Source organism: Nycticebus coucang, chromosome 8, assembly GCF_027406575.1.
Source record: "Nycticebus coucang isolate mNycCou1 chromosome 8, mNycCou1.pri, whole genome shotgun sequence".
NCBI lineage: Eukaryota > Metazoa > Chordata > Mammalia > Primates > Lorisidae > Nycticebus > Nycticebus coucang.
Window position 1 is genome coordinate 3102322 of NC_069787.1, and position 15686 is coordinate 3118007.

The 15686-nt window shown below is 45.8% G+C and overlaps 1 protein-coding gene across 2 annotated transcripts in view; it reads right to left on the minus strand.

The window, feature by feature from the left end:
- Positions 1-3091, minus strand: part of COPG1 (COPI coat complex subunit gamma 1) — a 29811-nt gene extending 26720 nt beyond the window's left edge. The window contains exons 1-4 of one of the 2 annotated variants that reach the window (XM_053598440.1): positions 2930-3091; positions 1597-1649; positions 833-913; positions 151-222 (exon numbers count right to left, since the gene is read on the minus strand). In XM_053598440.1, coding sequence (XP_053454415.1) covers positions 151-222; positions 833-913; positions 1597-1649; positions 2930-2966 — 243 coding nt within the window. In that variant the 5' untranslated portion in view covers positions 2967-3091. Of the gene's footprint in view, positions 1-150; positions 223-832; positions 914-1596; positions 1650-2738; positions 2894-2929 lie in introns of those variants that run through there. The other variant, XM_053598441.1, reaches the window with a different exon arrangement.
- Between the last annotated feature and the right edge of the window lie 12595 nt (positions 3092-15686).

Genomic DNA, 15686 nt, shown 5'->3' on the forward strand with positions numbered 1-15686 from the left:
CCTGGCACAGTGAGAGGGCCAGAGTTAGAAGAAACCTCTAACCTATACAAAGGCAGCCTCTGTTGACTTGTGGGGCTGGCTTGCCTTGGCCCCACCACCACCCTCTCACAGTTGCCACCTCTCAAGGAAAGCTGGGGTTGGGGCACTTACATCATTGGACTGAAATAGCTTGGTCATGGCAAAGAAGGCCTCGGTTGCTTCGGTGGTCCCCAGATGCTCCCCCTGTGGTAATCAAGAAAGAAGTCTCTTGAGCTGTGTGAGGCCACGGCACTCTACCGAGGGCCATAAAGTGAGACTCTGTCTCTACAAAAAAAAAAAAAAAAAAGAAAGAAGTCTCGGCTCAGCGCCTGTAGCTCAGTGCTTACGGTGCCAGTCACATACACTGGGGCTGGTAGGTTCGAACCCAGCCTGGGCCTGCTAAACAACAATGACAACTACCACACACACAAAAAAAAAATAGCCAGGCATGGCCGGCACCTGTAGTCCCAGCTACTTGGGAGGCTGAGGCAAGAGAATCCCTAAGTCTAAGAGTCTGAGGTTGCTGTGAGTTGTGATGCCATGGCACTCTACCGAGGGCAACATAGTGTCTCAAAAAAAAAAAAAAAAAAAAAGAAAGGAAAGAAAAAAGTCTCAGCTTGCAAAAGTGGGGCCAGATGGCTCTTCTTGTTTGATCAGCCCAGGTTAGAACCTCAAGCCTTACAGAGAAGCAAAGACAACACAACAAAGTTGGATGCTGAGGGGACCGGGAGCTGGGCCATTTGTAATAGAGAGATCATGACATGCCCACCCTTCCCTACATCCCACAGCACCATTTTCCCTAGCCCCCTGTTACCTGGTTTATGAGGTAAAGAATCTTGGTGAGGATGTGGGCACATTTCCGAGGATTTATGGGAGTTTCATTAAATACACGAGCCTAAGAAGAAGCAAGCAAGTACATTACCCTCTAGCCTAGCCCATTTCCCTTCAAGTACATTCAAGGTCTGACAAATCCCAGGGTAAATACTTACCTAAATAAGCTTATTTTCATAAGGTATGAGTTTGGGTTGTTTTTTTTTAAAGACAGAGTTTTACTTTGTCGCCTCGGTAGAGTGCCGTGGTGTCATAACTCACAGCAACCTCCAGCTCTTGGGCTTAGGTGATTCTCTTGCCTCAGCCTCCTGAGTAGCTGGGACTACAAGCGCTCGCCACAACGCCCGGCTATTTTTTGTTGCAATTTGGCCGGGGCCGTGTTTGAACCTGCCACCCTTGGCATATGGGGCTGGCGCCCTACTCACTGAGCCACAGGCACTGCCCAAGTTTGGGTTTTTTTATTCATCAATTAATAAACCCTGAAATCTTTCCTAAATATTAGGGATGTGCTGACCTACTGACTAGCAGACACTTAGTAAACAAACATTAACTGGAAGAAGAAACAATGAATAAACACAAAAACGCAAGCACAAGGATCTCTTTCCAGAAACAAAGTTTTCCTGTCTATCGGGCACAGGTTTTTCTCCCCTATTGCTCTTTAAATGAGCACTTCAAAGTATTAGTAGTTCAACTGCATGCTTGTGGAACATTTCTGATGGAAGACAGTGGGCAGCAAATGACACTTGCCTCCTGGAGTACTGCACTCTTCTCCAGATGCTGGAACGGGTTGGAGCCTCCACCTGTAGTCAAGGAGAATGGAGAAGACAATCTGTGACTCAGAATTTCAAAACTCTCGCAGGCATAAGGGGAAAGTTCTTTTCTAGTAAAGCTAGTAAAGGTCAAAATCCTAAGGAATGGCAGTCAAGATGTACAATCTGTAGGTCCTACGAGTCTCCAGCAAGAGGGCTCCATCCTACCCTAAATCACTCACAATCACCCAGCAGCCCTGGTACAGTCCTTCTTTTCCTCAGGTGCCAAGTCTTGCTTGTTTTCATTCACCCACCTCAAGCTTAACTAAGTCCCTATGTGCCAGGGACCACCATATCCCTGTGACTAAGTTTCACAGCAGATGTCACATTTGTGGTATTAGTTACATGTGTAATTATCTGGTTGATGTCTGTATCTTCCACTCTGCCTCAGGCAGTTGTTGTTGCAAAATGACACATTCCTCCCATTGTTACTTTTTTGTTCCCTAACTTGTCAAGCCTAACAACCAGACTTAACTAGCCTCTCCAAAGTACTCATCGACCATCACCATCAGGTGATTCTTCAATCAGGCCGCCTGAAGACCCTAGGACTTTAAACCCTACTCAAAATGACCTGCATGTCACAATATACTACAAAAGCCCTTGCCTTCAGTCGGTCAGTGAGAGGGATTTGAGCTGATTATTTCTCCTGTCCTCTGGACAGATGTCTTTCTCATTACAACTCCTCCCTTCCTTGGCAAGCCTATTGTCTCACTAATTGATTCTTTGTGGGCAAGTGCCAACGACCTAGGCTAGACCCCTTTGTGGGTTCGGTGACAATTTTAATATTCCCAGCCGTGACACCGAGTGTCCCACTTATGCTACTATAGTATCCAGATACAATAAACGCTGAACATCCGTTGGCTGAAAAAAATGAATGAAGGGGTCAGGGTTCCCAAGCTCCACAGATTAGGGCCCAGTTTGGCCAGCACCCACGCAGCTCGGCGAATCCCAAAAGACTGAACGGAGAAAATAACAAGGGAGCACACGGCCCTGTCCACTCTTCTGACAGATGGGGAAACTGAGGCCCAGAGGGGGCGTGACCCGCCCAAGGTCACCCAGGGAATCGCACTCCGAGCTTACGAGCTGGGAACAGCGGAGCATGCTCGGGCTCTCCGAGACCTGCCACTGACCACCGCGGACCCCTGCACAAGCCCCTAAGCCTTCATTAGGCCTCATCCGGGGGTCAGGACCGACGCTGCGGAGGAGGGATTCCAGGAAGGGTTCTAGGAGCTCGCGCGGGCGTCCGACAAGTCCCGGTCTGGCCCCATCACCTGACTCCTCGTCCTTCTTGTCGAACTTCTTCAACATGGTGGTACTGTCCGGGGCGCAACGCAGCACCACAACGTTAGACGGGCGCAGTCGAGCACAGAAGGGCGGCGGCAGTTCCACGGGGCCACTTCCGGGCTCCGGCCAGCCACGTCGACCTGCGCTCTGCGCAGGCGCACTTCTCGCCCCGCGCCTGCGCACAACCGGCCACCGTAGTCTCGTCCGATGTTAACCCCGCCCCCGCCGGAGCGGGAGGGCTGTTGGGAGGCTGGGTGCGCGGGCGCGGCGGCGGGAGCGCGGACCTACCCGCGTGCCAGCTCGGCGCCCCGCGCGCTCCTTGTGTGACCACGAGGAGTAGCGGTAGCCGTTGCCTGGTTGCCTGGTGGTGTGAAGTTAGACTGGCTTGCAGTGTGAGGTTCGGGGCATCCTGGCCTGCAGTAGACACCTGATTGAAATCACCTGCTGTTGTTATGTAGTTGCTATTGTCACCTTCCAAAGGAGCCTTGTTAGCCACTCCTAGCTTTCAGTTTCTTTCACCTTCCTGATTTTCTCCCTTAGCTCTAATCACTAGGTAACATTCTTCATTTTACTATCTTGCCGGGGTTTTTTTGTTGTTGTTGTTTGTTTGAGATAAGGTCTCACTCCTCGCCGGGCTAGAGCGCTGTGGCGTTATTATAGCTAACTGCAACGTAAAAAGCCTGGGCTTAAGCGATCTCCTGTCTGGGCCTTCCGAGTAGCTGGAGTATAAGGGCTTGCAATACCCGCCTGGCTAATTTTTCTATTTTTTGTAGAAATGAGGTCTTCCTATATTGCTCAGGCTGGTCTTGAATTCTTGACCTTAAGCAATCCTCCTGCCTTGGCCTCCCAAGTGTAGGATTTCAGGGGTGAGCCACCACCCTCAGCTTTTATTGCCTTCCCTTTATCGGAGTGGATAACGTTGGCACGTAGTAGTTGCTCAGTCCTGTTGAATGAATTAATACATTAAATTGTTCTTATAGGGCCGGCCTGTAGATTGCCTGAGCTCATGGGTTCGAGACCAGCGTGAGCAAAAGCAGGACCCCGTGCCTAAAAATAACCGAGGGTTGGGTCGGCGCCTGTGGCTCAAACGACTAAGGCGCCAGCCACAAACACCTGAGCTGGCCGGTTCGAATCCAGCCCGGCCCACCAAGTAACAAGGAGGGCTGCAAAAATAGCTGGGCTTTGTGGCAGGTGCCTGTAAGGAGGAGGCAGGAGAATCGCTTGAGCCCAGGAGCTGGAGGTTGCTGTGAGCTGTGATGCCACAGCACTCTACCCGGGGCGACAGCTTGAGGCTCTGTCTCAAAAAAAAAAACAAAAAATAGCTGGGTGTTGTGTCGGGCACCTTTTAGTCCCAGCTACTTGGGAGGCTGAGGCAAGGGAATCACTTGAGCCCAGATTTTGAGATTGCCATAAGCTATGACGCTACAGCTCTCTACAGAGGGCGACAAAAACAAAGCTCTGTCTCAAAAAAATAATAATTGTTCTTATAATTTACATCTTTTCACACCCTATGGCTTCTGCTCCTGATGCAAATTTTAGGTACTTTATTCACTTTCAGGGATCCAACTAAAGTAAGAGATCAATATAGAATTTCAATGTTGCCTTTTTTTTTTTTTGAGACAGTCTCACTTTGTGACACTTGGTCAAGTGCTCTGGCATCATAGCTCACAACAACCTCACTCTTGGGCTCAAGACATCCAGTAGCTCAGACTACAGGTCCCATCACAACAGCTGGCTATTTTTAGAGCTAGGAGTCTGGCTCTCGCTCCAGCCTGGGCCTCCCAGAGTGCTAGGGTTACAGGCATGAGCTACCGTGCCTGGCCAGTGTTGCTTTTTGAATGCAGTACCTTGGGTATTTATGAAGCCAGGATTAGGTGTGGTTCCTGGCGTGCTGGGGTGGGGTGGGTCTGGAAGTGAAAATGACACACACTATCTAGGATTTATCTCTCTGGTCACCTGCATGGGACAGCCTGAGGTTAAGGTAAGCACAGTGCATGCCAATGTACCAAACTGCATTGGTGCAGCAAAGCCAAGTCCCATGACCAAGCCCTATAATGCTTGGTTTCAGCTTGCATGTGTAGTAGGCAGCCACAGCACAGGGAGAAATAGCCCTGGTGAGCCCATAGTGGAAAGGGGGGGAGGGTTGGGCAGAGGCTGGCTGGTGAATAAGGTAGAGTGACAGCAAAGTGGGAGGGAGGGGCCAGCCTTTTTATGTGGCTTTGCGGAGGCTGAGGTCTGGGCCAAGCTGATTTTACACCAAGGTGAAATTATCAAAAGCCAGAGAAAAGTTCAAAATCTTTAATCAGTAACCCCACCCCTTATCTGGAGGAAATCATTCAAAAGAAGATGCAGCAATTTGCAGTAAGATAATTTATGCCTCCTGTTCCATTATTGGAACAGTAGTGCAGTCAGAGTTACTTTTATCGGATTCTTCAACACCATTGCCCAGAGGTCTGATTTTTCCCACATCTGCCTCCTAAGGGTATGTGTAATCACACAGTGCACAGAATTAGTCACTGCTGCAGATACTGACATTCTGGGAGCATGTCAAAAAATGATGTGCATTTTTGGAAAATTTTTGAAAAAATATCCAAAGACATGTAAATATAACTTATACTACACTACATCTTATACTACAAATTTTTTTTCTTTTTTTTTTTTTTTGAGACAGAATCTCACTGTATCACCCTTGGTAGAGCGCTGTGACGTCACAGTTCACGGCAACCTCAAACTCTTGGGCTTCAGTGAGTCTCTTACCTCAGCCTCCTGAGTACCTGGGAACTACAGGCACCTGCCACAACACCCAGCTATTTTTTGGTTGCAGTTGTCACTGTTGATTAGCAGGCCCGGGCCAGGCTGGAACCCACCAGCCTCTGGGTATGTGGCCGGCACCCTACTCACGGAGCATGGGCACCAAGCCCACTGTACTTCTCAATCAGCTCAGTTCAATGGGACATCAGGCACAGGTACAAGTCAGAAAGGATCCCACTGACAAAGCACCCCTGGAACCAGAGGTAGCTCTGAAGAAAAAAAACGAGGTGTGTTTGATTATTGAATTGATGGCAAAGTCAATACCGTCTGCAGATGGAATGAAGACAGTGTAGTCACTGTTGCCTCATCTGGTGCTGGTATGGATCCCCTGTGTCTTGTCAATTGTTTTTCCCAGAAACTGAAAAAGAAGATCCAAGTTCAGCAGCCAAACATGATCAAAGTGTATAACCATTTCATGGGAGGCGCAGACAGAGCTGATGACAACACCAATAAGTATGGGGCTTCAATACGTGGAAAGAAATGGTATTCAAGCCCTCTTTTGTTCTATTCAAAATTGGTCCTATAAAATGCTTGGCCGTTGGTTTTCTGGACCAATGCGTGGTCTCCAATGTGTAGAGACCGATTGCCATCCTCCAGCACCTGGCCAAAGAGGACACCCTTCTCAGAAGCATGACACTGACTCACACCAGGGTGGCGTGAATCATGCGATAGTCAAAAAGGGAAAGCAAATTTTCTGTGCTGAATGTCATAAGAGCATCACTTTTCAGGCTGGGCATGTGGCTCACAGCTGTAATCCCAGCACCCTGAGAGGCCAAGTCTGATAAATTTGAGACCAGCCTGAGCTAGAGTGAGACCCCCATCTCTAAAAAAAAAAAATCCAAGTGTTGTGCAGGCTCCTGTAGTCCCAGCTACTTGGGAAGCTGAGGCAGGAGGATCATTGGAGTCTGTGGCACTCTACTGAGAGTGACAAGATGAAAAGAAACACTACTTTTTGATGTTGAAAAATGTGATGTTGCTTTACATGTGAAGTGTTCTGTTGAATATCACACTGAATAGCAGGTGTCGCCACCTCCTGAGATAAGAAACATGATTATACATTATATACATTGTAGCAGGGGGTTTGCCTACGGTTCCATTTTTGGAATGCTATGTAACTCAACAATGGAGTAGAATAAATAAATATAAATATAATTTTTTTCTTCAAATTCTTGTTCCTTGAATTTTTCTAAGTGACATACATGAATTTCATGCAAACAAATTAAAAAATTTCAACCTCTAGTTAAATGTCCATAAATAAGGGGATGATTAATGAAATTATGAAATGTATATTTGTCAAAATAGTTTGCACCATTTAAAAGGGATATCAAGCCTGTAATACTAGCATTCTGGGAGGCTGAGGCAGGTGGATAGTCTGAGCTCAGGAATTTGAGACTAGCCTGAGCAAAGTGAGATCTGTCTCTAATAAAAATAGAAAAACTAGCTGGCTACGTCCTATGTAGCCCCAGCTGGGGCTACATAGGAAGCTGGGGCAGGAGGATTGCTGGAGCCCAGGAGTTTGAAGTTGCTGTGAGCTATGATGTCACAGCCCTCAACCCCAAAAGGATATTTGTAGGCTGGGTGTGGCGGCTCACACCTGTAATCCTAGCACTCTGGGAGGCTGAGGTGGGATGATCACTTGAGCTCAGGAGTTTGAGACCAGCCTGAACGAGAGTGAGACCCATCTCTGCTAAAAGTGGAAAAATTAGCAGGTATTGTGGCGGGTGCTTTGTAGTGCCAGGTACTTGAGAGGCTGAGGCAAGTGGATCGCTTGAGCCCAAGAATTCAAGATTGCTGCTCTGAGCTATGATGATGCCGTGGGACTCTACCCAGGATGATGGAGTAAGACTATACCTAAAAAAAAAAAAAAAAGGTGGTGCCTGTGGCTCAGTGAGTAAGGTGCCAGCCCCATATGCCAAGGGTGGCAGGTTCAAACCCAGCCCTGGCCAAACTGCAACAAAAAATAGCCGGGCGTTGTGGTGGGCGCCTGTAGTCACAGCTACTCAGGAGGCTGAGGCAAGAGAATCGCCTAAGCCCAAGAGCTGGAGGTTTCTGTGAGCTGTGATGCCACAGCACTCTACTGAGGGCGACAAAGTAAGACTGTTTCTTTGGAGAAAAAAAAGGATATTTATGATGACTTGGTAGGCAACATGCAAAATGCAAACTTTATATGATATAATAAGATGTTAAAAGCAGAATGTCCATGTTCGTAATTAAGGTGAAATAAAAATTTTTATGGTCAAAAACCAGAAAAGAATGTTGGAGATTCAAATAGTGTTAAAATGATGACATGCAGATTTGCAGTGGCACATGCCTATAATCCTTGTGTTTGGGGAGGCCGAGAAGAGAGATTGCTTGGAGCTGGGAGTTGGAGACCACCCTGAGCAAGAGCAGGACTCTACAAAAAGTAGTCTCTTCAGCCGGGCTCATGGCTCACTCCTGTAATCCTGGCTTTCTGGGAGGCGGAGGTGGGTAGGTTGCTTAAATTCAGGAGTTCAAAATCAGCCTGAGCAAGAGAAGAGTGACTCTGTCTCTAAAAAAATAGCCGGGCATTGTGGTAAGTGCCTGTAGTCCCAGCTACTGGGGAGGCTGAGGCAAGAAGACCGCTTGAGCCCAAGAGTTTGAGGTTGCTATAAGCTGTGACGCCACAGCACACTCTGTGTGTAACAAAGTGAGACTCTGTCTCATAAAAAAAAAAAAAAGTCTCTTAAAAAAAAAAATTGAAAAACTGGGCAGCGCCTGTGGCTCAGTGAACAGGGTGCTAACTCCATATACCAAGGGTGGCAGGTTCAAACCCGACCCCAGCCAAATTGCAACAAAAAATAGCTGGGTGTTGTGGCAAGCTCCTATAGTTCAGCTGTTTGTGAGGCTGAGGCAAGAGAATCGCATGGACCCAAGAGCTGGAGGTTGCTGTGAGCTGTGATGCCACCGCACTCTACCAAGGGGCGACAGAGTGAGACTCTGTCTCTAAAAATAAATAAATAAACAGATAAATAAATAAATAAATAATAGAAAAACTAGCTGGGCCTGGTGGTCAGTGTGTCTGTAGGCTCAGCTTCTGGGGAGGCTGAGGCAGGAGGATTGCTTGAGCCCAGGAGTTGGAGGTTGCATTGAGATGGGATGACACCGCTGCACTATACTCTAGCCTGAGCCACAGAGCAAGACACCGTATCAAAAACGAAGACAAAAATAAAAACGAAACAACAAAAATCCCAGATGACTTGTGTTGGGTTCAATAATAGTTAAGTAATTACCCTCTTAGGATATTAATTCCATTCCAACTTTTACAAAACTGTTTTGAGAATGACAATTGGGGGTTGTGGCTTTAGCTTGAAGTATGGATTTATGTATAATCGTAGGGCTTTTGTTATTTTAATGTAATGTACATTCTTCACAATAATTGCTAAGTCCTTGGTAGAAGTACAAGAGTATTGAAAGAGCAAGAAAAACTAGGGAATTCTAAAGATTGGTAGATTGTATCAATCTCAGTATCCTGGCTGTGGTGGTGGTGATGGTGATGATGATGATTTGAGAGAGGGTCTTATTAGGTTGCCCAGGATGGTAGCATCATAGCTCATGGCAACCTCAATTTCTTGAGCTCAAGCGATCGTCTTGCCTCAGCCTTCCAAGTAGCTAGGACTACCACCGAAGCCGCCACAGCATCCGGCTAATTTTTCTATTTTTAGTAGAGACAGGTCTAGCTATTCCTCAGGGTGGTCTTGACCTCTTGGGCTCAAGCCATCTACTCAAGCCTCAGCCTCCCAGAGTGCTAGAATTACAGGTATGAGCCACTGCACATGGCCTTTTAAAAAAAAAAAAATTACTTGTGGGCGGCGCCTGTGGCTCAGAGAGTAGGGCGCCGGCCCCATATGCTGAGGGTGGCGGGTTCGGACCCAGCCCCGGCCAAACTGCAACAGAAAAATAGCCGGGCGTGGTGGCGGGCGCCTGTAGTCCCAGCTACTCGGGAGGCTGAGGCAAGAGAATCGCGTAAGCCCAAGAGTTAGAGGTTGCTGTGAGCTGTGTGATGCCACAGCACTCTACCTGAGGGCGGTACAGTGAGACTCTGTCTCTACAAAAAAAAAAAAAAATTAATTGTATTAGTTTTTAAAAATTGAAATAGAACCCACATATAATAAAATTTAGAATTTTATTAAATTAATAGAATTTAATTTCTAATTAATAGAATTAAATCAATAAAATTAATAGAATTTACAGATCAGTGGTGTTTAGTATATTCAGAAAGTTGTTAGATCCACCACTAATTCCAGAACATTTTCATCACCCTGCAAATAAATCTCATACCCAAGATCATTCACCACTCCTCCCAGCTCCTGGCAACCATCAGCCTACTTCCAATGCTACAGTTTTGCATATTCTGGATATTTTGTATGAACAGGATAATAGCAACATGTGGCCTTATGTGGGTTTGGCTTCTTTCACTCAGCATGTTTCCAAGGTGCGTCCATGTGGTGGCATGAAACAGTATTTCTTTATTATGCTGAGTAATAGTCCACTTTCAGAATTGTTGCTTATCTGTGCATCAGTTGATGGAGGTTTAAGTTGTTTCCACTTTTTGGTCTTGTGAACAATGCTGTGAACATTCACATACAAGCTTTTGTGCAGGTGGATGTTTTAATTTCTCTTGAATGTATACCCAAGAGTGTAATTGCTAGGTCATATGGTAACTATGTTTCACTTTTTGAGAATTACTTGTATTTGAAAGCAGCTGTATCATTTACATTTCCACCAGCAATGTATGAGGGTTCCAATTTCTCCAGCACGTGTTGTTACTGCCTTTTTTATTATACCCATACTGATTAATGTGAAAAGATTTTGATGGCTAGTGATATTGAACTTTTTTTTTTTGAGACAGAGCCTCACTATGTCACCCTTGGTAGAGTGCTGTGGCATCACAGCTCACAGCAACCTCAAACACTTGGGCTTAAGCCATTCTCTTGCCTCAGCCTCCTGAGTAGCTGCAACTACAGGTGCCCGCCACAACACCCGGCTATTTTTTGGATGCAGTTGTCACTGTTGTTTAGCAGGCCTAGGTGGGGTTCAAACCCGCCAGCTTTGGTGTATGTGGCCTGCACCCTACTCACTGAGCTACAGGCACCGAGCCACTTTTTTTCTTTTTTTTTTTTTGAGACAGAGTCTCACTTTGTTACCCTCGGCAGAGCGCTGTGGTGTCTTAGCTCACAGCAACCTCAAATTCTTGGGTTCAAGCAATCCTCTTGCCTCAGCCTCCCCAGCGGCTGGGATTTCAGGTGTCCGCCACATGCCCAGCTATTTTTTAGAGATGGTGTCTTGCTCTTGCTCAGGCTGATCTTGAACTCATAAGCTCAGACAGTCCACCTGCTTCCGTCTCTCAGAGTGCTGGGATCATAGGCATGAGCCACTGTGCCCGGTGATTGAACATTTTTTCATGTGCTTATCCATTACATGTATATCTTCTTTGAAGAAATGTTTGTTCAAACTCTTTACCCATTTAAAAATGGGTTAGGGGCCAGGCGCAGTGGCTCATGCCTGTAATCCTAGCACTCTAGGAGGCCAAGGTGGGTGGATTACCTGAGCTCACTGAGTTCAGCCTGAGCAAGTGTGAGACCCTGTCTCTAAAAAATAGCTGGGCATTGTGGCAGGTGTCTATAGTCCCAGCTACTGAATCTCTTGAGCCCAGGAGTTTAAGGTTGTGAGCTAAGACGCCACAGTACTCTACTAAGGGTGACCAAGTGAAACTGTGTCTCAAAAAAAAAAATTTTTTTTTAATGAGCCATCTTTTTTTTTGGAGACACAGTCTCAAGCTGTCGCCTTGGGTAGAGTGATGTAGCGTCACAGCTCACAGCAACCTCAAAGTCCTGGGCTTAAGTGATTCTCTTGACTCAGCCTCCCAAGTAGCTGGGACTATAGGTGCCCACCATAACACCCGGCTATTTTTTGGTTGTAGTTGTCATTGTTGTTTGGCAGGCCCGGGCTGGATTTGAACCTGCCAACTCTGATGTATGTGGCTGGCGCTCTAGCTGCTGAGCTACAGGCACCGAGCCTGAGCTTTCATTTTTATTGTAGAGTTGTAAGAGTTCTTTATATTTTTTGAATACTAGACTTTTATTAGACATATGATTTACAAATATTTGTGGGTTGCTTTTTTTTTTTTTTTTGGTAGAGACAGAGTCTCACTTTACCGCCTTCGGTACAGGACTCACAGCAACCTCTAGCTCTTGGGCTTCCGCGATTCTCCTGCCTCAGCCTCCCGAGCAGCTGGAACTACAGGCGCCCGCCACAACGCCCGGCTATTTTTTGGTTGCAGTTCAGCCGGGGCTGGGTTTAAACCCACTATCCTCGGTATATGGGGCCGGCGCCCTACTCACTGAGCACAGGCGCCACCCGCTTTTTTGTTTTCTTGATAGCATCCTTGGAAGCACATAAGTTTTAAATTTTGATGAAGTTGAATTTATCTATTTTTTCTTTCATTACTTAGGCCAGTGGTTCTCAACCTTCCTAATGCCGCAACCCTTTAATACAGTTAAAAGGGCTCGAGACCTTCAGGTTGAGAACTGCTGGCTTAGGTTTTTAGTGTCATATCTAAGGAATCATTACTTGAGCCAAGGTCATTATCCCTTTGTTTTCCTCTAAGAGTTTTATAGTTTTATGTCTTCCATTTAGGTCTTTGATCCATTTTGAGTTCGTTTTTGCATCTAGTGTGAGCTAGGGGTCTGACTTCACTCTTACATATGGATACTAGTTTTCCCAACACCATTTGTTATTCTTTCCCTCATTGAATTATGTGGCACTCTTGTTGAAAATCAACTGATCATAAACGTGTGGGTATTTCTGGACTCTTGATGTGATTGCATTGCTTTAAATACTATAGTATTGCAAGATGTAACCCCTTTGGGGGAAACTGGGCAAATGTATAAAAGATCTCTCAGTATTATTTTTTACAACTACATGTCAATCCATAATTATGTCAATAAAAATTAAATTAAAAATAGTAGAGGGGCTCAGCACCTATACCTCAGTGAGCAGGTTGCCAGCCACATACACTGGGGCTGGGGCTGATGGGTTCAAACTAGGCCCAGGCCTGCCAAACAACAATAACAACTACAACAACAACAACAAAAATAGCCAGGTGTTATGGTGGGCACCTGGAGTCCCAGCTACTTGGGAGGCTGAGGCAAGAAGATTGCTAGAGCCCAGGAGTTAGAGGTTGCTGTGAGCTGTGACGCCACGGCACTCTACCGAGAGCAACATAGTGAGACTCTGTCTCAAAAAAAAAAAAAAAAAAAAGTAGAGGGCCAGGAGCAGCAGCTCACGCCTGTAATCCTAGCACTCTGGGAGCCTGAGGCAGGTGGATCACTTGAGCTCAGGAGTTTGAGACCAGCCTGAGCAAAAGTGAGACCCATCTCTGAAAATAGCTGGACACTGTGGCAGTCATTGAGGCAAAAGGATCATTTAGGCTGAGAGTTTGAGGTTGTTGTGAGCTATGATGTCACAGCACTCTACTCAGGGCAACGGAGTGAGACTGTCTCAATAAATGAATAAACAAACAAATAAATAAGTAAAAGTAGAGATTACTTTTATGATACCTGCTCACCACCATCACCCTCTTCCAACTAAAGAAACCTAAGGTTTCTTCTATGAATTTCCCTAGCCCTCCTCTGAGATGCCTCCTCCTGTCCTCCAGGTGGCACCAACTCTGTCTTTCACCTCTAAAGCCAGAGCAGGAAGAGGATGAGAGCCCCGGAGCAGGGCTGTCAGGGCAGGACAGCCTGCCTGTCCTCCAGAATGACGCAGGGCAGTTTCAGAGTCCTGGGCCGAACCTGAGTGTTCTCGCCATACTATTATAATTACTAGGGTAGACAAGTAATCATAGTCTACCCTAGTAATTATAACAGGGCTGCCTTTGCTTTAGGGGCAGCTTCCAGCCTCATAAAATGATTCTCTAGAGAGTCATTTACCTGTTTCTTCTCTACTCACATCCACTTTTTTTGTTTTTTGAGACAGAGTCTCACTATGTCACCCCTGGTAGAGTGCTGTCACATCACAGCTCACAGCAACCTCAAACTCTTGGGCTCAAACAATTCTCTTGCCTCAGCCTCCCAAGTAGCTGGGACTACAGGTGCCCATCACAATACCTGGCTATTTTTTTGTTGCAGTTATTGTTGTTTAGCAGGTCAGGCCAGATTTGAACACACCACCCTTGGCGCCTTACTCACTGAGCTACGGGCGCTGCCTTGCATCCACTTTTGAAACCATTTGCTTATTCCTTCAGCATTTATTGAGTACCCACTATTTTTTTTTTTTTTTTTTTGCAGTTTCTGGCCAGAAACTTCTGGCCAGAAGTTTCAAAGACTCAAAGGAGTAGGGTGCCAACCCCATATGCTGGAGGTGGCAGGTTCAAGCCCAGCCCCAGCCAAAAACTGCAAAAAAAAGAAAAAGAAAACAAAGCATATATATGCATATTGGGAGAGAAATGCAGCAAAGTAAAAAGAAAAGAAAACCAGCCATTCTTTTTTATTTTTAATTCATTACATTTTTGTTTTTATTTGAGGCATACAGAGAAATATATGCCACATGTGTGTAAACCTTGGACCACAGCAATGCTGTGAACACCGGTGAACTCACCTCCCAAAAGTACCAGATGGGTCTGGGACATTACATCCAGCAGAGCGCCTCCCTGGGCCATCACGCCCCTCCCATGCCACGGGCAGCTGCTATTTTGAATTTTAAGTTGACTGTCTTCCTGACTTTTGAAAAAAGATCATACCTATATTCATGCTTAAACAATGAGTTTTGTAAACAATGAGTTTTGTGGGCGGCGCCTGTGGCTCAACAGGTAGGGCACCGGTCCCATATGCCGGAGGTGGCGGGTTCAAGCCCAGCCCCGGCCAAAAAAAAAAAAAAACAATGAGTTTTGTAGTTTTTGAACTTTATGAAAATGTTATCGTGTCACAGGTAGTATCTAGAACTTGCTGTCATCAGCATTATCTTTTCCCACAGCTGTATAATATTCTGTTGTGACTATACCACACTATACTTATCTATTTTCTTATTTCTGGGAACTTATGTTGTTTCTAGTTTTTTTTCTTTTTTTTTTAGACAGAATCTCATTCTTTTGCGCAGGCTGGAGTGCAGTGCAGTAGCGTCAGCCTAGCTCACAGCAACCTCAAATTCCTGGGCTCCATAGATCCTCCTGCCACAGCCTCTCAAAGTGCTAGGATTACAGGTGTGAGCCACCATACATGGCTCTGTGTCCAGTATTTTTATTACTAAAAAATACTTCTATGAGTGTTGTTGTGCTTGTCTTCCAAGTATTTCTACTAATTTATTCTTCCACTGTGAATCCACATTCACTCTAACTTGGTATAATTAAACTTTTTTGCCAATATAACAGGTACAAATAGTATCTCATTAGGGTCTAATTTATTTTTCCAGAAGCTGAAAATCTTTTATCTGTTTATCAGATAGTCATGATACTTCTCACAAACTACTGTAGCCACATTGGGGAGGCCCAATCTGCTTTACTCATTCTACTGATTTATTTATATATTTATTTGTGTATTTATTTATTTTTTGAGACAGAGTATCACTCTATTGCTCTGGGTAGAGTACCATGGTGTCATAGCTCACAGCAACCCCAAACTCCTGGGTTCAAAAGATCCTCTTGCCTCAGCCTCCCGTGCTGGAACTACCAGCACCTGCCAAAACATCTGGCTAGTTTTTCCATTTTTAGTAGAGACGGGGTAACACTCTTGCTCAGGCTGGTCTCCTGAGCTCAAGCAATCCACCTGCCTCGGCCCCCAGAGGTGCTAGGATTACAGGCGTGAGCCACTGTGCCTGGCCTCATGTCACTGATTTAGAAATTGATCTCACTAAGAACACTCACACAGATACTTAGAATAACATTTGACCAAATATCTGAACACTTGAGGCTCAGTC